General features: G+C 33.0%; 2 protein-coding genes and 1 long non-coding RNA gene across 3 annotated transcripts; 2 read left to right on the top strand and 1 right to left on the bottom strand.

Moving 5' to 3' along the window:
• Nucleotides 1-16,073: 16,073 nt before the first annotated feature.
• Nucleotides 16,074-17,425, top strand: LOC147532394 (UPF0481 protein At3g47200-like). Its single transcript, XM_086649937.1, has one exon. The coding sequence runs from the start codon at nt 16,133-16,135 to the stop codon at nt 17,423-17,425; it is 1,293 nt and encodes a 430-aa protein (XP_086506063.1). The 5' UTR covers nt 16,074-16,132.
• A 97-nt stretch (nt 17,426-17,522) lies between these two features.
• On the top strand, nt 17,523-18,062 carry LOC147532393 (uncharacterized). Its single transcript, XR_015227462.1, has 2 exons — nt 17,523-17,567; nt 17,702-18,062. It is a non-coding gene; the product is annotated as an uncharacterized LOC147532393 (long non-coding RNA).
• LOC147532392 (putative serine/threonine-protein kinase At1g54610) lies at nt 18,003-22,146 on the bottom strand. Its single transcript, XM_086647013.1, has 8 exons — nt 21,192-22,146; nt 20,443-20,727; nt 20,041-20,358; nt 19,684-19,911; nt 19,468-19,568; nt 19,172-19,286; nt 18,690-19,079; nt 18,003-18,602 (listed from the first exon to the last, which is right to left on the bottom strand). The coding sequence occupies exons 1-8, from the start codon at nt 21,627-21,629 to the stop codon at nt 18,396-18,398; spliced, it is 2,082 nt and encodes a 693-aa protein (XP_086503139.1). The 5' UTR covers nt 21,630-22,146; the 3' UTR covers nt 18,003-18,395.
• Nucleotides 22,147-22,482: the final 336 nt, after the last annotated feature.

The following is a 22,482-nucleotide window of genomic DNA, read 5'->3' as shown; positions in this document are numbered from 1 at the left end:
GAAAAATCTTAATAAAATCGATAACCGAAATCAACCACTGTCTCAACTACAAAAAAAAAAAATATTATCACCTCCTTTAATGACGATCATTTGAGAGAATATGGTCCCTAAACCCATTTTTCCATCGCCTAAAAAAGAGTGGTAATAGTTGTCAAAACAGTTTCGATGTTGTTCGGTTCTTCTTATAAGTTTCGTTATATTTTTCTACTAGGTATAACCCGTGCCTTTGACACGGGAGACTTCGTTACAAACTAAAGTTTGAACTGGTCAAATAAGAAGGGTATTTCGAAGTATCTTACTATTTTAAAATTGGATACAACATAAGCGCTAAAACACAAACATTTTTATTTTACTTATTTTCCAACATTAACATATATGTCTACTTTAGTACAACGTGAATCAGTTATAGAAATTGAATTTTTTTTTTTTTTTTTTTGGATTGAACACCTAAAGTTAGAACAAATAGACAAATTTAGACAAAAAAATGTACCAAGCATAGGAACCCAAGTTGAATTTTGCACAAAAATCAGAATTTAGGAAGAAAATATGTGGGCATGGGTGGGTCTAGATGGAGAAAAGGGGTAAGTGAGATTGGTTTATATAGAGAAAAAAATGAGTTATAGAGGAGGAAGTGAAAGTATAAAAGAGATTTAACGTAATAATGAATCTAATTGGTTTTGTGTTTACTTTGTGTGAACATAAATACAAAGAGAAGTTCTATTCATCCCTCCATTTTGGTCCCTCCCCCAACCCTCCGCCGATGTGGCAACATGGAGGGCTGGGGGAGGGACCAAAATGATTCTAATTGGTTTTATGTGAACATAAATACAAAGAGATTTAACGTAAATACAAAGAGATTTAACGTAATAATGAATCTAATTGGTTTTATATGTTTACTCCAGTAACATGTCGCCACATCGGCTGAGGGCTGTGGGAGGAACCAAAACGGAAGGAGAAATAGAATTGTTGAAATACAAGTTGTAGATTGTATCTTCATCATACAAAAAGGAAATTCAATCCAATTTAGGGAGTCTACTACCAAAAAAGGAAATTAAATCCAATTTAGGGAGTTTACTAACGAAGTATTCTTACAAGAGTATTCACCAAGTCATATACAAAAAATCAGAGGTGCAAGCATCATGTACAAGTCTCATGGACAGTTTAGCCGACCTAATGTGTAGAACTTTGATTAGCCGCTATCTCAAGCTCCCCCACATGATAGTCTTCATACTGAAGGGATCATATTTCTATACAATGTATGTCGTTGTAATATAAGGTGTTCATCTACTTGTTTCTGACTAAGGTTCTGTTTGTTTTTTTGATTATGTCTGAATCTGAATTGGCTGAATCTGAATTTTCTGAACTGAATTGGTTGAATCTGAATTTGCTGAATCGTTTTACTAATTGGATGCTTGTTTTCTGAATCTGAATAAGTAGGTCTGAATTAATATTTTGACCATTCTATCCCTCATTGATATATTCAACCAAACAAGCCCTAAGCATTCCAAAAAAACCAAACAGACCCTAAATACTGGCCAATTAAAAGTGGTAAGAACTAGGGTTTTTTTTATTTTTCTCCTCTCCCTCAACTCGCCGGATCTCTCTATGATGGAAAAAAGTTGTCACCGCATCTCTCTCTCCCTCTCTAACCGATGACAGCTCTCACCGGTTCTCTCTCCCTCTAACCGATGAAAGGCTCTCGCCTCCTCTTTCTCTCTCGCGATGGAGAACTATCGTTGGATCTGTCTGTCTCCTTCTCTCTAAGAAAAGATCCGGAACTCTAAACCCTCGCCAGATCCGGCGAGGGTTTCAAAGAAAATGGTGGTGGTTATCGTTTGTGGTTCTCTGTTATTGGTGGTTGTTGGTGGTTTGTGTGTCTGTTGTTGGTGGTGGTGGTTGTCTGATGTTGGTGGTGGTTGTCTAATGTTGGTGGTGGTTGTCTAATGTTGGTGGTAGTTGTTCTCTGTTGTTGGTGGTAGTTGTTCTCTGTTGTTGGTGGTGGTGGTTACCTGTGTTAATGGCGGTGGTGGTGCCGGTGGTGGCTTGCTGGTGGTGGTGGTGCCGGTGGTATTAAAATATTAGGGTATGAGAAAATTTCTAATTTATGGGGGCAGTAGAGTCTTTTGACAAATTTCAGCAGTTGGGCTTATATTTCAGACTTGTTTTGAAGTTGAAATATGTGGGCTGTTTTTCAGCCCATTCAGACCTTAGCCCAGTTCAGCAAAATTTTCAGAATTTTTAAAATTAAAAAACAAACATCTGAAATCTGAATTTAGACCCAATTCAGATTTCAGATCTAAATTTAGACCCAATTCTGAATTTAGACCCAATTCAATAATTTTTATTTAAATATGGTGATGAAATGAGTCAAATCTATATAACATATGTTGGTTTGTAACTTATTATCATGGTTACCAATATTGTTCTTATCGCATTCCTTTGTGATTTTTACCATATTTCACACCTACCGATGGTTACTGTTATATATTTCTACAGTTACGCGCATAATCTGAAACGCACCAAATTTGACTCATTTCATCACCATCATTCACACCAAGACTCAAGATTTTCCAAATGCAGAAGCCAAAACTAAAGAAAGAAAGAAAGAAAGAAAGAAAGTGAAAGAAGATGATGAACTTATAATAAAAAAAACATGTCCCTCAGTGTGTCAAGGTGAACATATAACCTGCAAAATGAAATTGAGTATCATGTTCAATCAACCAAGTTAAATCTTAACCATTTAAATAAAAAACAACTTAAAACTAACAGTGCATCATCTTAACTTCACCTCCCTACAATTATTTAGAATAAACATGGAAAAAAAAGAGGATGTGAAAGACAAAAGGAAGTTAATTTACTTCAAAAAAGAAAAAGTTAGTTTACTTGCATGAAATTCATAGGCTGAAAGTTTTTTTTTTTTTTTTTTTTTTTTTTTTTTTTGAGAATTCGACTACGGTCTACGTTAGTCGTTACAAGGCATTGATGCATCATGGAGATGTAATGAGCACGATAACCGCCTACTTTAAACTGAGAATGAAAGAGGCCTAAAGCCCGACAATGAAGAGGCCTAAAGCCCGACAAATTATTACATTATTCATAGCCTAAATTACATAGGATAAATCTTGATGGCAACTGCTTCCACCGAGACTCGATCCCACGACCTCATGGTCTTAAGAGGGGTGTCCATCCGTTACACCAAAGGGTGGTGGACCATAGGCTGAAAGTTGAGACTGCACAAATTGAATTTCAAAAATTGCATGAAGTTGAGAAAATATCCAATTGATTTAAAGAATATCAAACCCACTTGAAATTTAAATAAAAATTAATGAAGACAGTTGAATCTGAGAAATTAATCATTCCCCCTTCTAGATCATAGAAAAAACACCAAAAATCAATTAACCGTTAATATTAGATTAAAATAAGATTAAACTATAACCTTAAAAGGATGCATCAAAATAATTGAAGCCAAACAAATCTGAGTAAACCCCCCAAAATTAGAGAACCCTGCCGCACAAAATCATTCTAATAGATGATTTCTTTTCTTGTAAAGAAAGAAATTTGAAATCGAAATCCAATTATAACCAATGATTTAAGATTTTAAAAGAGATGGCAAAAACTCTTAAATTGTAAGGGTTCTTTTAGAGATAAAAGAATTTGTAATTGAAATTTTTAAGAAGGTGAAGTGAGGGATAAACATAACTCTCTTCCAATCGATGTCCTTCACATCCCGGTAAGAGGACGTTAATCAAATTGTAAGAGTTCTTTTAGACATAACTACTCAAAAATATATTTTTCGCATTCCGTAGACATCTGTGAATATCTGCAGACATTGATGGACATTTGGTGGATATTTATTATTTTAATTTTATTATTATTATTTAATCACATGAAATAATATATTTGTACTAACATTTCAAAATATATTTTTCGACTTTCGTAGACATCTGTGAATATTTGTGGACATTTGGTAGACATTTGCTATTTTAATATTATTATTGTTTAATCACATTAAATAATATATTTTTATGAACATTTCAATAATATATTTTTCGACTTTCGTAGACATCTGTGGATATTTGTGGAAATTGATGGACATTTGGTAGACATTTGTTATTTTAATATTATTATTGTTTAATCACATTAAATAATATATTTTTATGAACATTTCAAAAATATATCTTTCTACTTTCGTAGACATCTGTGAATATTTGTGGACATTGATAGACATTTGGTAGACATTTATTATTTTAATATTGTTATAGTTTAATCACATTAAATAATATATTTGTATGAACATTTCAAAAATATATCTTTCGACTTTCTTAGACATCTGTAACTATTTGTGGGCATTGATGGACATTTGGTGGATATTTATTATTTTAATATTATCATTATTGTTTAATCACATGGAATAATATATTTGTATAACATTTCAAATATAGTTTTCGACTTTTGTAGACATCTTGTGAATATTTGTGGACATTGGTGGACATTTGGTGGTCATTTATTATTTTAATATTATTATTGTTGATTAATCACATGATAGATTCCAAATGTCTCTTGTTTTTTGTAAAGACATTTTGGGCTCCAAATTTGTCCAAATCCTTCACAAAATCCATCAAACTATGAACTCTACTAAAGTCTGGGACATTTTGTCTATAATCGAATGACTCAAACTTTCATAGACTCTCAAATGTCGGGATTTGAATGCCTCAGACTTTCGAGGACTTTCAAATGTCTGGATTTGAATGCCTCAGACTTTCGTAGACTCTCAAATGTCCGGATTTGAATGCTTCGGACTTTCGCAGACACTTAAATGTTCACGAAAGTCCCAATCCACTACCCCCCCCCCCCCCCCCCCTAAGTAAGAGAGAAAAAATAACACAAGGGAAGATATGTTTGAACGGATATAATTGACATGAAGATATGCTAATTAATACTTACCCATAATGGAAAAATAATCTGGTCGGTCAATTTTGTTACCCAAAATTAAGATCGAAGGACCATATAGTAGATGTTGAAGGACATCTAGACAGTAACATAGTTAAATAAAGATGTTTGTCCCAGTCATCATTTTCCGTTCTGTTTTATTATATAGACTAGGTATAACCCGTGCCTTCGGCACGGTCATATTCTTTGAGTATTTTACGGGATTACCGAAGGTATTTATCTATATCTAGTCATTTTGAGCTTTTGAAGAATCAGATGACATAACATACAACTTTACACCAACTTGTTTATGGTGACTTATGACAAAAAAATAGTGATAACTAAGAACTGTACACCAAATTATTTGTTTACAAAATTTTAGAAGTCAATCTAACAAAGAAGTTGTGTTTCTCTATAACTTTTAGAAAAACAAGAATGAAAAGCATAAAAACTACGTACATCTTATAGATTGAAGTGAAATATGAATTGAAGGAAAAGTATTTTGTAGATGCTCGCAATTGCAAGAAATCCCCGAGCAAACCCCAATTAATAAGTTTTATTCTCCTTAAATCCTGAAACAAATGATCCCTAATATCCAACTTTGATGAACCACCACCAAAAATTTGAAATTATTTAACACCTTGTCTGCAAATCCGAGAGACATTGGTTATTTATGAAATTAATTAGTTTTGAGACAAATCATTAGAGTAAAATAAACTAAATTTTAAGACATATTCATCAACAGTATATTACTCATAACCAGATATTTACTTGCAACGAAAAAAACCCAGATATTTGTTATCATATACTTAATCTGAAATTGTAACTATAAACTGAAAACATTCAAAAGTCAATACAATTTTATAAGCTATCGAAGAGATACAGTTTCAAAAAGAGTAGATTCATGCACGGATATCATTAGTAGAAACACTAATGCGCAAGGGGCTCTTTCATAGTGATATAAAAAAAAATTAAAATTTGATGCAGGAGAAGAAAAGAATTTTGTGATAAGAAAAACTGAAAATTGTAGAACACATGAACATCACTTTCGAATCAGATATAGAAATCGAATGCTTTCAAAAGTTTATTATTTCCTTCAGATATTAGAAACGTGTTCTTCTTGTCAGCAGTACCATGTTATCCTGCAATATCTTAGAAATACAAAGACCATTAGAAACTAAAATAAAACTAACGAAGAATTATTTTACAGAATCAACGACAACTTTTTACCACTCCAAATGGATAACATCAAACATCTATAAACTGTCATAATTTTGGATATCTAGTAATGTTGTTAATGTTAATTTTACTTTTGTGAGTGTTCACTCAGAGTTCGATCCAGTAAAGTGGCAATCTTTCTTACCGAAAGTTAAAATTTACTAAGATATTGTAAGAAAGGGTGAACATTGAATGTGTCGTATTAGGTCAAATTCTTAGCATTTTAAAGTTTAAGAATCATTGTTCAGCGTTACATAAACAAATAAATAATAATAAAACTACACATTAGAACAACACAAAAGTTTAGACGGGTGAATACTGATAAATGCTAATTACTCGTTATGTGAGTCCATGCAAGTTAGTTTCCCGCCCTCGTCTGCGAAAATGAAGTGAAGGTAACAAAACTATACCTATGAGATTTGGTATTCATGATTGTTTGTCATTGAGAATATAACGAATACCATGGATTGGTAACCTATTTCACTAAACCGTTATAGATAGTCGAGCGAAAATATAATAAAATAAGAAAATTCATTTAATGGCATCTTTAGTCAAAACAGTTTTGACAAATTCTGAAGCTAATAAGAGATCTTACTTGAAAATTGCATCACCAACAATGGTTTAAATAGTGTTATCCTCTTTCCGTACTCCCTTGAGACCTTTGAAATTGATGCAAGACTTTACTCGTAAACCGAACGGTACCAAGTTGGTTAGTCGAAATTTTCCAGTAGTCTTTCCTGAGGGAATTCGTCAAATATAATAAGTCAAGGACACATAGTTTTAGTAGGAACTTGATCGTACAACCATAAACCTTTCTTACCAAATGGGAGATTGAGGCCCTAACTAACTACCTTTTTCGAGTCATCTTAAAAAATAAATAAAAAGAAAATAAGTTCCCTGTCATTAACCATATTCTATGATAGACTAATCCATCATTTATCTGTGAAACATAATTATTTATTAAGTGCAACGAAAACTAATTTGACGCACAAAAGAATTTGATTTGATTAAAAAAACCAAACTATAATAGTTTAACAACCCTTCGAAGTATAAACTTCACTAATTCGATTTAATATTAATAACTTGAAAAAATATCACCTTTGCACCAAGGAGAATGAAGTAAAGAAGAACTGAGACACATACTAAATATACCAATTATTGACATTCTTAAGAAAAACAACTTGCAGTCATGGATTAGATCCCCGAACTGAAGTTTATGTTGCGAGAAAGATGGAAAGAAAAGGTCTAGGAATAAAGAAAAAAACTCAAAACAGATTGATATAAGCATAATAAACCACATCAATATAAACGTACTTTTGAATATGAAAACGATAAACAAAAATACTTATGGAGTATTGGGTATATATGCTACCACTAAATCAAGTATTAAAGGACAACTATGGAATAACTCAGATAGTCGGTACAAAATCAATTCAAATTAAACAAATAGTGAAGGATTAGTTCATAATTATAGAGATTTTATACCATTATTTCATTAAATTCTTCCTTGATGCTGCAACACATCTATTCACATAAATCACTTACATAAACAAATTTTATAACCTAATCTCAAAATAAAATCAAAATTTCACAATCATGAAAACATAAAGAAATTACCTGCATGAATCTGATAATTTTATCACTGACCAGTAGAGAATCATGAAGTCTCAACTCTCAATGCAACAATTAGTACATTCTCTTTTGGAGTTGGTTTTTCTTTACGTTTAGTCCAATGATTGATGCCTATAAAATAAGCAACAATTCAACTTAAAACTAGCATGATTCAGAACAACCATCCATACGATACAATATCAATAGTCTCGGTGTAGGGGTTAGGTTGAACAACATAAATGCATTAGAAAAGATTAATGTTTAGAGCAGTCCATTATCAATTAAAGTCAAAATAAATATTAGGTTGGAAGACAAAGATGTATAAGGAAAAATTAATTTAAGAAATAACTTAGAACAAAATTTCAACCTAAACACAGTATATGAAGATGAAAATCCAGAAAGCCAGAACATCCAAATTTAAATACCAAAGATTAAAAAGTTATAGGACGATGAAAAGGTAATGAAAATAAAAGAGTAATTTGAACATAAAAAGAGTAATAAAACGGTTTTCTTGAAGATTAATGAGAATTAATGAAAATTGAAGATACAAATGGAAGGAAGATGAAAAGAATTGAAAACTAATGGGGATTTTTTTTTTTTTGAAAAAATTGAGTATTTTATTAGAGTAAATGCAAAGGTTGTGTTAATCATCGTAGAGAGTGAACAAATTAAATTTTTTATAAGAAGGTGAGAGATCAAACGATTAAGATTCAAGATTAAACGAAACAAACGTTTGATTTGAAGGTTGATATATTAATACTAATTATAACGTTCATTATAATGGGAATGATCCAATGATTGATTTGAAAGTTGATATTAGTGCTGATCTGGTACAGACGGCTGGAGTTATCTCTTATGTTTGTCCCAGTCAACAATTTTCAACCTGTTTATATATAGACTAGTACATTAACCCCACTAATTAGTACATTAATCCCACTAAAATTAACTCTCTAATTACTTAACTACTAACACTAATCCACCTCATCTAACACTAATTTAATGAATAAATAAGCAAATACCTTTTGAGTTTATAATTTTAACAAAATTGTATATAGAAAATGATAATGATATAAAAATCCAAAATGAAAATTAGGCAATACCATAAATTCATGTCATTTAAAAATAAACATAAAATACCTTTTGACCAAATTGTAAAATGTTTTAAATACCCATTCGGAGAGGAGATCATAAAAGTTACACTACATTCCATGCAGATTTTGACAAATAACATCAAGGACTGAAACTTCAATATTAACATGAAATGAGATGTAAAACAAACTTTCAGTTGACTTTGTACGAAATTACTCATAATTCGTAAACCTGCAAAAAGAAAAAAAACGAAAAAGGTTACAGTAGACAGTGTATTGATACCCATTGAAAGCAAAAAATGATAAAAACACACAAGAAATAAAGTGAAGCCAATTCGAGCAACAATGAAATTTTAGACGTATAGGGTCTTTTCTAGCTTAAAAAAATTGTTGAAGCAGGAACAATAAGAAAAGTAAAGAGGTTACGGTAAACAATATTAGTAGAAACTTACAGCGACAAAAGAAAGAAAAATAAACTTTATTCAAAATCTCTTGAAGAAATACCATGTCAGACAAAAATGTAGAGTTTCTGCTACTAATGAAGGTATTCAAACACAATAATGAAGTAGTCAAAACTCTACACCAGTTTCATTTTTATTATGAATTATGGTATCTTTTGTGCTCCTAAGGTGAATTCATCATCGGAAGCGAACACGGGATGTGCATCGAATAGGCAGAGATAGGTTCTCCAAGAGCACTTAAGAGGAGAATTCAACTATATATTACGGGATTACCGAAGGTAAGTTATCTATATCTAGTCATTTGGAGTTTTTGCAGAATCAGATGGCATAACCTACATCGCGAAATGAATTCAGCATCATGAAATGAATATCGCGAAGAGTCGAACTCTTTTTTAACTGATAAAATTGTAAAATTGACAATAACTGATAAGTGGGGACATAATTCTCCAAATAATAGACGTCAAACCTATTGAAAACAATAAGAAATAGGAGTATAAAACTTCACCAATGATTTAAGTTATTTAAAATAAAAAAGACAATAATACATATCAAAATTGAAATCTAAATGAACATAAATTCTATAAAAATACTCTGAAGTGGTAGGAAGAAATATTAACAACATATTTATCAAAGAGTTAGTTTTCGATACTTATAACCAAAATATCCAGTTTGACGCAAACAAGCTTACAATTCTTAAATACTAAAATTTTACATTTTTTGGAAAAAGATGATCCCTCAAAAGTGATTCATGTAGCACAAAAGTTACAGAAATTTAATTAATTGTTTTTCCTGAAAAGGATGTTGTCTGCAACTAAGTCTAGAATGAAAAACAAAATGAAACTAAAACATAGGTGAGCATAGTAGAAGAATCAGTGAGACTAACTTACTTGTATCTTATGCTATTATATGATAAGAAGATACGCAGAACACAAATCCAAATCCAAAATCAGAGGCTTGATTTTAGTATGTCTTTTCCCTTAAAGATGTACAACCATAAAGCATCTCATATAGAATAAAACCTGCATTCCATAAAATATGTGTTGTGCTAGCCCAATAATTCTCCTATTTGAATAGAAGTGGAGTAGTAGAAATTATAACCTCCCACACAAATTAGATAATCTATCATGATTCAACTAATTGAATGAAACATTTGAACAGAAATCCAATAATTCGCTATTTAAGTAGACGTAGTAGAAATTGTAACCTCCAACGCAAGTCAAACAATCTATCATGGTTCAAATAACTGAATGGAACATTTGAACACAAACCCAATAATTCCCTATTTAAATAGATTTAGTAAAAATTGTAACCTCCAACGCAAGTCAGATGATCTATCATGATTCAACAAATTGACGTCTACCATTGTATGTGAATCTCGGATCCCTGAATTATAGGTATCAACATTATCTTTTTACATGCATAAAAACTCAAACAGATTTATGCAATATAGTAATGGCACCTAATTATATGAGCAGATTGGGCTACAAAAATGGGTGATCCGCCAAGAAGATTTGAATTCAGAGCTCAGCTCATAAAAAACACCAAACTAACCTGAAGTTAAAAACAATGAGATATAACACTGAACTCACTCCATCAACATACAACTTAATAACAAAAATAATAACGAATTAAATTCGTTGTATCTAAGCATGGTTGATGGGAAGAAACCTAAGGAGCGCAAAATTTCTTAAGAATCACATGTATAGAATAAAAAAGTTGACAAATCCACATAGAACGGTATTTTTAGATATAAAAAGCAGTAGCATATATATGTTAGGTAACTATAAGAAACCTAACTATAAATTTCGAAGGAGAGCCAGAAATAGAGACTGAAACAAAGAAGATTTAACGTAAAAGAAAGAGATTTCACAACTAATGAAGATATGGTAGAATTTTTGCATGAAATTTGTTACTACCAATTTAAAGGTAGAGAAGAAATTAGAAGCTACAGTTTTAGGGAAATAGCTAAAATACACCTCAATTTATCGTAAGCCCCGCTTTAATATTTACCTTAACCCACCAAATTGAAGGAACAGGATAATGTAATGAATTCATTTAGGAAATTTGTCGAACACTTAGTGTTTGTCAATGGTAAATATTGTAGGTCTCAATTTATCTAAGCACAATTAAAAAGAGAACAGAGAAGAAAAATCTAAATCATATTAGAGTTATCAGTCAGCAACATCAAAGTTATCCTCGATGAATCAGAATAAATAAAACCTTAAAAAATTTACAGAGAAAGAGAGAGTGTGTATACCTGTAAAGAATGAAACAGTAAAACACTTAAAGATAAATGATAATTAAAGAGATGAAAAGGTCTTACCATTTTCTAGGAGCATCCAATAAATCTACTCTTAAACGGTGAAAATATTATAGACCTGTAAAGATTGAAACAAAGAAATGCGCAGTATTATATACCTGTAAAGATTGAAACAATAAAACTATAATCTAAAGAGAGAGAGAGAGAGAGAGAGAGAGAGAAAATGAAATCGAAGTAATATCAGAAAAGTAGATAATTTTGCGGCTAGATCTCTAAACCTAAATCTAACTACCAACCAAATCGAACAAAACCCTAAATCCCTGAACCTAGAGGATGAAAATAAATAACATCACTCATTGTAATTGAATAACAATGAACCAATGACCACGAACCCTAAGCACCATTTCCATTTGCAAATATTCTGCCATGATTCATCAAAAACCTAAACACCTTAACCTGAAAAGAAATCCATAAAAATCATGAGAACACCATTAAAAAGAAATGAATAAAACTCTAAATCCCTGAACCAAGAGGCTACAATTCTTAATCAATTTCTCTAAACCTAATTCGAACTACCAACCAAATCGAACAAATCCCTAAATCATTAGAAAACCATTAAAAACAAATGAACAAAACCCTAGATTCCTAAACCTAAATCGAACTACCAACCAAATCGAACAAATCCCTAAATCCCTAAACCAAGAGGTTGATAACCTGTAATTTATTTTCAATACTTATCATCGAAGGATCTTCGTATATTCAAGATCAAATTAGGTGTATTGTACTTACAGGACTTTCATTTTAGAAGAACTCGTCCACCATATATAAGTATTGAAAATAAAACTATTTCGATCAAATTAGGTATATTGTACTTACAAGACTTGCATTTTAGAAGAACTCCTCCACCATATATAAGTATTGAAAATAAAACCATTTCAATTTGGTTTAGATACTTACAAGATCAAAGAAACCCATTAAAAAGAAAGGAAGAAAACCCTAAATCAAAGAAATTGAAAAGAAATTGATGAAGAACCCATCCACCATATATAAGTATGGAAAATAAAACCATTTTATTGAAAATAAAACCATTTCGATCAAATTAGGTATATTATACTTACAAGAATTTCATTTTAGAAGAACTCATCCACCATATTAAGTATTGAAAATAAAACTGTTTCGATTTGGTTTAAGTACTTACAAGATCACTCACTGTAACAATGAAAACGAACCCTAAACACCATTTCGATTTGGAAATCCTCTGCAATGATTCATCAAAACACCTTAACCTGAAAAGAAACCCATTAAAAAGAAAGGAAGAAAACCCTGAATCAAATAAATTGAAGAGAATTTGAAAAGAAAGTGATGAAGAAAAAGAACTGACGAAGAACCCATCCACCATGAAAATAAAACCATTTCGATTTGGTCTAGGTAGTTACAAGATCACTGTAACAATGAACCAATGAACACGAACCCTACAACACCATTTCGATTTGGAAATCCTCTGCCATGATTCATCAAAACACCTGAACCTGAAAAGGAAACCATTAAAAAGAAATGAACAAAACCCTAAATCCATAAAAGAAATTGATGAAGAAATGGAAGAAGAGTGAAGGAGAAGATAAGGAATTCCATCGGGTCATCAATTTCTTCATCAATGTTTTGTAACATCAGGTCATCAATTTCTTCATCAATGTTGGAACGTTTGGAGAGTTGTAACGCGGGAAGGGAAAGAGGGATAAGGCGCCAGGGAATATAACCGACCACATCAAAGGGTTTAGTCACTTTCGCAACAGACAGCCGGATTTGTGTTTCGGTTTGTCCCAGTCAGCAAAAAAGTTTGCGTTTTATATAATAGATTACCGTGGCCAAATTAGAGATGTTAAGTCCATGAACAACATTTTTCAGCATAGTCTCTTTCTCCTTATTTGAATTTTTCTTTTTATTTTGTATTTTTTGAAATTGACTAGGTTCTACGATAGTCATTATTAATGGCCTTAATACATCAAACATATGATAAAAACGATTACAACTATATTTAAACTCTTACAAGAACGGGGATCAAACTAACTCCAACTTAACTATTGCCTGAAGCTCAAGTAGGTACGTTATTTATACTTTAATAACTCAAGTTCAATAAACCATATAGTCCACTTTTTCTAAGAAACGAACCTGTGACCTCTAGGTTTGAAACACTAGCTAAGCATATATTTGGCAAGTTCTCAATTTCTCAATGTCAAGTGGTGGGGTAAAATGTGTATACAAATTTAATACTGGTCAAGCCATTCGACCAAAATGTGTGCGAATAGAAGAAGTGAGTGTGTGAGGGTAAACTGAATCTGAGTTGTGAGGGTGAATAAATGTGTGTGTCAGGTAAATGGGTAAGTAGAGTTCTCTTATTTCCCTGGGATAATTTAGTGCCACCCCCTCTCACTAATGACCCCGAGGGAAAGAAGGTTTTGAAAGGGCCCCTGACGTTTTAAAGGCGCCTCCCTCAAACTAAATTTGAAGTAAAGTTTGTGAGGAAGGAGAGGCCTTTAATTTAAAACTATAAATAGCAATAGGTATACAAATGTTAATTTCAACAAAAAAAAAAAAAAAAGTATACAAATGTTGAGACAACGACCTATCGGCCCCATGCGTTCATACTAAAATTGAATGATTAAGCGAAGAACTGGTAACCCAGTTGGTAACAGGGGTGGCAATGGGTACCCATTTACCCGGAATCGAACCGAAATCGGAATTGTTTATGTCAGTTCTGGATCCTCATTTTCATATCCGATAAGAAATTAATACCCAACGGGTATTACCCAAATAGAACCGATAAGATTACAATACTTAGTGGGTATATCCGATGGGTACCCGATACCCGAATTTAATGCGCAATTAGTCGTTTTTCACAAATTTTAAGGTCCTAATTACTTATTTTATGTTAATTATGTTCTGATCATGTCATATTGAGTTTCTCACTTAACATAACATCTTTAATCGATAATCAAACTATATTTAATAACATATTTTATAGCAACTTAAAATATACATAATCAAATTTCTCGTAAATTTTAATAACTGATTCATGTATTTTTTATTTAATAGATTCTACCGAAAATATTAAATTTTTCGAATAACCTTCCTAATTAGTGTCAAAAACGATTAAATAAGAAGTCCTAAAAGGAACCGATAAATATCCGATACCCGACGGGTACCCGTATTTTTTTTAGGTTCAAGTTCTGGATCCTTAAATTATGGAACCGGAACTGTAATTTTTAATAGGTTCTGGTTCTGGGTAGTGAGATACCGGAACCGACCCGTTGACACCCCTAGTTGGTAAGTTCATGTACTCTGTACTGAGAATGTACCAGATTTGATCTCATGGAAGCGCAAATCTAAGAATATTGAACTTGTGGATAAATAAAGTAGTTATTGTAGGCTTTAGGTCATTTAATTTCGTCGGACTTGAGGTCATTAATTTCGTCGGCTTTAGGGCAATAGTAATTCGGCCGTTATCGTACTTATCACATTGTATCGATGCATCAATGTCTTTGTAATGACCATTGAAGTCATTATTAAAAAAAAAAATAAATGATTATTGAAAGTTAATATCATTCTCAAAGTTATTTTAAATATGTCGAAAAGTTTAAGTATTTGATAATTGAAGGTTAACGACGAATATGAGAACATAACGGCAAGAAAATCACAAAACAAGTAACTCTTATTTTCACTTCATTTAATGACGATCATATGAGATGATATGGTCCCAAACTCACAATTTTCCCTGCCCTAAAAGAAGTGGTAATAGATGTGTTAAGTCTATGGACAACATAGTGTCTCTTTCTCCTTATTTGGATTTTTTTTTTTAAATGTTGATATGAGATTTCAATGTAAACATAAGAATCAATGCTAGTAGATAAATAAATGACCAAATCATAGAAATGGATATCTAAAAGTTTTACCATTTTCAAAAAAAAGGTAAAGGAACTGTGAAGTCACTGCTATTTGCATTTTTTTGTTTGTTGAACGTAACTAGTGAAAGTAACTAGTGTTTACATATCTCATAAAAAAAAACTAGTGTTTACATAACTTCATTAATTTAAATTTCTATTACAGTAAAAATGGTTAGGTAAGCTTGTTGTCCCCAACCAAAGTACCACATGCGACATGTGGCGTGACGTGATTGGCTGGGAGATTGATCACTACTCAACTTATAAATGGACCAACCTAGTTCCTACACCCTAGTTCAACAAAAAAAATAGTTCCTACACCCTTTTTTTGGAGATTCCTATGTAGTTTTTTTTTTGGTCAAAAAACAAGTTTAGCAAATAAAATAAGTTGTTAGTTTGTTACACATGCAAATAAAAGAAAGATGCTAGAGTGCCCGGAGGGGACCGGTTTTGTTTCTAAGTAAGGAAAGGTGGCCATTGTACTCTTTCTCTTTACTCTTGCCATTCAAAAAAATAAGAAACATTGAAGAACAAACAACGTGAAGAACATTGAAGAACAAACAATATTGAAGAACAAACAATATTGAAGAACAAACAACATTGAAGAACATTGAAGAACAAAAAATAATGTCTGAGGTATGCGATTTAACTCGATCAATCTGGGTGAAACTAAGGGCTATGAATGAGAGAAGTGTTGTGATGGAAGGTGATCAGATCAGCATCTATAGTGTAGAGGATAAGTTCAAAGGTAAAACTCCCTTCAAACCTCTATTTGTCTCCATTGGGCCTATTCATCATAAAGATGAAAACTTAAAATTAAACAACTTAAATAAGTTATATGTTGTATATAACTTATTACTTAGAACGCATGGAGTATCTCACGTGGTATTATTAGATGATTTGGTTGAGCGGGTTCAATCAATTGAAGAGCAATGTAGGAAGTGGTACTCCCAGCCTCTAAATGACCTGTCTAGAAATGAATTCGTGGAAATTTTACTAATTGATGGTTTGTTTATACTTGGAATGTTGTTTAGAGAGTATGTCAGTTTTTCCGACGGTATTGATGCATTTTTCATCAAACAAGAGGCTGCTTGTATTCGGAGAGACTTGGTTCTACTCGAAAACCAAATCCCGATTCATGTTTTAGAAACCATTTTCTCTCCGATAATTGAAAGGTTAGGAGCTCCAATTGAAGGCTTCTCATTAATTAGAGATATCTATAGGTATTTTGATCCATTTCAGCCTAGAAGGGTAGTTGACATGCTAATTAGTTCTGGAGGATGTCATTTGCTTGAAGTTATATCTAGATCATTTCATCCTCCATCTTTAATTTCTAATGATACTTCAACCAATACACTTCACACCATATCATCTGTCAGTGAACTCATTAGGCGTGGAGTTACATTTAACCCAGCTCCTCGACAAAAGTCATTCTTAAACGTAAAATTTGATCGTGATGGTATATTTTCTATTCCAACCCTTTTGATAGACAACACTACAGAGTCGTTTTTAATGAATATGATTGCATTTGAGAAATATAAAGATGTAGATGTTGCTCCAAACTACTTTTCATCTTATGCACAATTGGTGGATTCATTGGTTGACACTGAAGAGGATGTTGCTCATTTGATTAATTTTGGTATTATCAAAAACAACTTTGGGAGTAAAAAAGAAGTCACGACAATGTTTCGAAATTTGTTTAGGGAAGCGGTTCATACAAGAAATCAATATGCCATAGTTTATTCTGAAGTTTCAGAATACACAAAAAACCCTTGGCATGCTTGGAAATTTCAATTGGGCTTCTTGTTAAACAATAATCCTGTGGGGTTTTTAAGATTCTGCTATAGTGTATTGTTCCTCTTTATTACTATGACGCAATTGGTGTTCCGGATCATCTCTTATAGGTTTCATCATTCTTAAATTAGGTATCTCTAAACTATACTTCTATTCAATCTTTCGTTTACTTGTTCTTCAATTATTTCGGTAAATGTTTATGTTATATCTTTTTCTTCTTATCAACTCAGATGAAGAGGGAGGAGTCTACCTGTGTTTGTATATATAGGTGAAATTTGTTACCATACATTTTTTATACTTCCATACCTTCTTTAAACTCTTAATCATATTATTTGGATATTAGTAGTTTGATTCTCATATGTTCAGATGGTTCTAACTTTTGAATTGTTGTGTTTTTTGTAGTGCATAACTAGTAAAAGGTTTAGAAGGCTTGGTTATATCAGAATTTTGTGGGCAAATTCACTGCAAACCCTCACGAGACACAACTCGTCCACTAGAGGTAATCTAGGGGTTTAAAGGCCTATTGCACAAGCTAAGTGCAATCGCGACACCGAGGAAAGTGGTTTAGTATATATATATATATATACATTTCATTAGCGTAATAGATTTCTGGTTTTCTAGCTTATTTGAATGAAAGGAGTTAGCACTTATGTTATTCCCCTTTCGTTTTACTTTGTTTCATTTACGAGATATTTAGTACAACTTTGTTACTTACAACAATATCATATATTCAGTTGCTTTATAAAATTGAAGTTCTCTTCTATATGTACTGTTTTATAAATATATCAAAACTGAAAAACAGTAATAGAGTAGGAAAAAAGGTTCTACGTTCATGTCAGTAGTAACATGTTAAACCAGATGATACTATCTGAAGATGGTCCGACAACCAAATAACCCCAAAAGAATTACATATATTTTCAATCGGAGTCTACTCGTATAGTTCCTATAAATTCTTGCAGCATGTTTTTTCGTAACAAAATTATAGCCATGGACCTCTTTGGGTGAACCTTAATCAACACCCAAATTGCAAAGAGACTCCATGTGGTTCTTGTTTTTTTTGTGGTTTAACAATTGAAACATGCTATTTTGATTTTACCTATCTTTTTCTTCTATTGTGATTTAACGATTCAACCCCAATATTATCTTGAGCATAATCCTTGGACTTGGCTTTGTCTAGTCGAGCTTTACGGACAGCTTGTTGTATTTGCCTCTCATGTTCTTTAAGCATTTCTTCAATGTTACCCCCTGGAGGCATTAGAGGTCCAGAGTAATGGATTCTGCTCTTCTTAGTGAGATAGGCACCCTGAAACAAAGATTAAGATTTAGTTTTCTTAACAAAGTAAGGGAAAAGGAAAAAAAGGAATAGCTGATTCATTGAAGCGATTCTTACCACCATAGCTTCCTTGCTACTTACTTTCTCAACCTTAAGTTGAGAAGTTGTTGGGCCGTCGGGTGAATGATGAGGCCACTTTTTCTTTTCGAAATGCTCATTATCATCAAAGTGATCGTATCGAACACTCATTTGTGGGCCCATCCAATGGGCATCTGTACTTCTATGCCTTGGGTTATCCCACTTCGCTGTGCTTCTCGCAGTGAATTTAGAGAAGTTCGCAACTCCTTGTTGAAGATAAGATCTTTGTGTTCTCAACTTTGGACCATTAGTCGAAGAACCAAATACTTTCTTTGCACCAGCTCGAGTATCTTCCTTTCCTTTCAATTCCTCGGTCGGGAAACTAAATCCACCATTCTCTTGAGAATTCTTTTTTGGGTTCGAATGCCCCTGAAATTCCTTATTTTAGCTATAAAACCCAAAAACAGAATGGAAACATGCATAGAGGATGACAATTATATGAATCTCTAATATGGTTGTACCTGTGACTGTCCATGTGATTCTATATTTCCATCAGTTTGTGGTGTTGCTTTTGAATCTTTCGAATTCTTCTTCCCATGCTCGGATCCACGCCCCTTTCTCGCTGCTTCTTTTTGCCTAGAAGTAAAATATATGAAACAGTCAAGACAACATAGTGTTTATGTAAAGTTGAGGCCAAATTCATTTGAATTGGGTTGATGTTATAATAATGATCCCCGTACACCTATCGTTAAATTTAGATTCTCTGGGTATTTAATAACGGAAGTTGAGGTTGAAATTAAAGTAAAACTAAACATACCTCCTAGCTTCCTCGTCTCTAAGTTTAACATCAAACTCCTTGCTGGGCGGATATTTCGGAAGACTTGATGGATCACAAGGAAGTGGCTTTGTTGTGAAGAACTGAAAGAATAAAGAACTAAATGTCAGTCACTAGCTTTCTTAACCAAGTTTCACATTCTCAAATTTCACCCGGCAAAAATTAAAAGTGAAATACCAAAAGAACAACTATACTCACATCATTTTTAAGAGCTGAAGCAGCTGATCCCCGGTCTTCAGGTTCTATAGCAAGTAATACATCTAAAAGTGCTAAAGCAGAAGAAGGGAAGTGCTTGAAGGTATCGTGAATACAACGTTTGTAAGGATGTTGAGGTTTGAAAATAGTTGCATGTGGAAGTTTTTTTTTCTTCCAGTATTCCTCTGTGGGAGAACCGCAAAGCTTAAAGATCTTGTGCAATTGCTCGACCTGATAATGTTGAACATCAACATATTAAAGCAACCGCAAGTAAGTGATTTTGCTGCAAAAAGATTCAGGCCTAGAAACGTCTACCAGAATAAGATATCGAAGTGAAACTTTGAAAGAGATGGAGTATACCTCAGTTCTTCCTGGCATTATAGGTTTTCCAGCAAGCAACTCTGCAAGAATGCAACCCGCACTCCAGAGATCCACAGCAACCCCATATTCAGTAGCACCAAGCAAAAGTTCAGGAGGTCGATACCAAAGAGTTACGACACGACTCGTCAATGGCTGCACTTGATCAGGCTGGAAAGTTGTTGCTAACCCAAAATCGGCAAGCCTAAGAACTCCATTACCATCGATCAAAAGATTAGAACCCTTTATGTCTCGGTGTAGAATCCCACGACTATGGCAGTGCTCAAGCCCCCAAAGTAGTTGTTGCATGAAACATTTAATCTGCCAAACAGAAAATAGTTTGGTTTGATAAAGCATTATGAAGACAATTCACGATACATAAAGAAAAACAGCTTTAAGTAGTACCTGTGATTCCGTGAACTTGGTGTCGGAGGAGGCGGAGAGCCCGGCAAGATCATGCTCCATGTACTCAAATACAAGGTACAAACTACTTGAAGTCCGTGAAGTAATTAGGCACTCAAGCTTCACAATGTTCGGATGATCAAGTTTACGCAAGATGTTAATTTCTCTAGCCATAAAACGGACGCTTTCTGGGTCCATATTAACGAACCGAACTTTCTTCAACGCTACCATCTTCCCGGTTTCAAGGTCTCGAGCTTTATATACACTACTATATGTTCCTTGACCAATCTAAAAAAAGAGCAGAATATGAGATCAATGTGGATATTCAAGCACAACATGAAATTCTAACAAGTTGAGATCACTAAAGGAAGAAAGTCATGAAAGCTATGTATGTATAAAAGGATATATTGAAGCTCCAAAGACAAGAAAGATGTCGACCCGTATTTAAAAACAAAGTCATTGAGAGGTGGCTTCTTTACTAACCAGAAAAAAAAAATCGATTCATTTGCACAATCCTATCTTGTTCATACTACTATTGTGAAAAGCAATGCCACTAGGTATCAAGCTTATGCACTTCATTCAATGACGAATTAAAACGATAAATATTTTACAATCCATTACAAAAAACCGAAACAAGGAAATCAGGAGTAGTAATTTTGAAGGTTTTCTTTCTTCTAACTATGTGGATGAACAAATTTGAATATACGATATCCATGAACTAAGGAGAAAAAAAGAAGATGATTAGAACTAACTTTTTCTAATTTTTCGAACGAGTCCACCCTTCTAGGTACCCACCCATGAATTGCTTCTGCAGCTACCGACGTTAACCAAAGTGGCCATCCTGCACTAGCTTGTTCCCCTTTAACACCATTAGGCATGAAACTTATTACTCTCGAAAGTTGCTCTTTATCTCCTCCATTTGATTCAATATCCGCTGTCGATCTTCTTTGATGACCTACTTTTGGTCTATGAAGAAGAGATTCTTTCTTATCTTCTGCATCTAATGTTATTGGAGTTGGAACAACAATCTCTACTGATAGTGGGTTCGATGTTATTGTGGATATTCTTTTACTATCACCATTAATTTCTAGGTTTTCATCTCTTTTCGGTAACTTTTTCGAAGATTTACTTACACTTAAGTTTTCATCTTCTTCTTCATCTTTTGCTCCTTTTGAGCAAATGCAGCCCATAATCTTATCACATAGACCGCAGCTCAATGACGGTATCCTAAAAATCCCCGTGATTACTCTCTAAACCTACAACTATTTACTAAGTTTTATTTAACCTTATTATCAAGAAATCGAAGTCGGAAAATTCTTGATTCAATTAACCCACCCAGTCTTAAAAATCACTTCTTAAATGAAATATCAACAAACCCGGATTTGGGTGAACGATAAAAATGAAATTTGAGAGCTTGGGATCCAACCCAATCAGAAGAAGAACAGGGGAATTTGATAGAAAAATGAAACTAGGAGATGGGATTTTTTTTTCCCCCTTTTCAATTGGTTATGAATTCAAAGAACCCTTTCTTTAATTAGGATGAAGAATGAAAACAGAGCAAGAGATAGAGAGATAGGGATGGAAATTGTAAAAATGAAAACAGATTGGGGTTTGTGTTGTGTAATTTTGGAAAAAATGAATAAGAGGAAAAGAAGCGTGATTAAAAAAAGAAGTTATTACGGTTATTTTGGAACCCTAAAAGTGCGACTGACCAATCAATTTTGGGGTCAGAATATTGGACAGGTTTGTAAGAGAGAGAAAATGATTAATCTCTCTCCAACTGTGGTATTTTTTTTTATATGGATTTTTTTTGTTCTATCACACAAGAATCATTGTCATTAGGACACCTCATGAACATATTACACATGAGTTTGGATAACTCAATAACCACCATGTCAAAGACATCTTGGGCTGTCCACGCCTTTGGTGTAGTGGTTGGACGCCCCTCTTAAGTCCATGAAGTCGTGGGATCGGGTCTCGTTGGAAGCAGTTTGCCATCAAGATTTATCTCATGTAATTTAGGCTATAAATAAAATAAATAAT

This window comes from Eschscholzia californica, unplaced genomic scaffold, assembly GCF_041429995.1.
Source record: "Eschscholzia californica isolate CP2 unplaced genomic scaffold, dmEscCali1.0.p SCAF_6, whole genome shotgun sequence".
Classification (NCBI taxonomy): Eukaryota; Viridiplantae; Streptophyta; class Magnoliopsida; order Ranunculales; family Papaveraceae; genus Eschscholzia; species Eschscholzia californica.
Note: the sequence above shows the minus strand (reverse complement) of the source record. Positions and strands in the feature narration are given on the sequence as shown.

Coding starts and splice junctions, on each gene's coding strand:
- LOC147532394 (XM_086649937.1), top strand. CDS start 16,133: ATGTCTGAGGTATGCGATTTAACTCGATCAATCTGGGTGAAACTAAGG.
- LOC147532392 (XM_086647013.1), bottom strand. CDS start 21,629: ATGGGCTGCATTTGCTCAAAAGGAGCAAAAGATGAAGAAGAAGATGAA. Junction 20,359..20,442: donor CCAAGTTCACGGAATCACAG/GTACTACTTAAA, acceptor TCTGTTTGGCAG/ATTAAATGTTTCATGCAACA. Junction 19,569..19,683: donor CTTCAGCTCTTAAAAATGAT/GTGAGTATAGTT, acceptor TTATTCTTTCAG/TTCTTCACAACAAAGCCACT.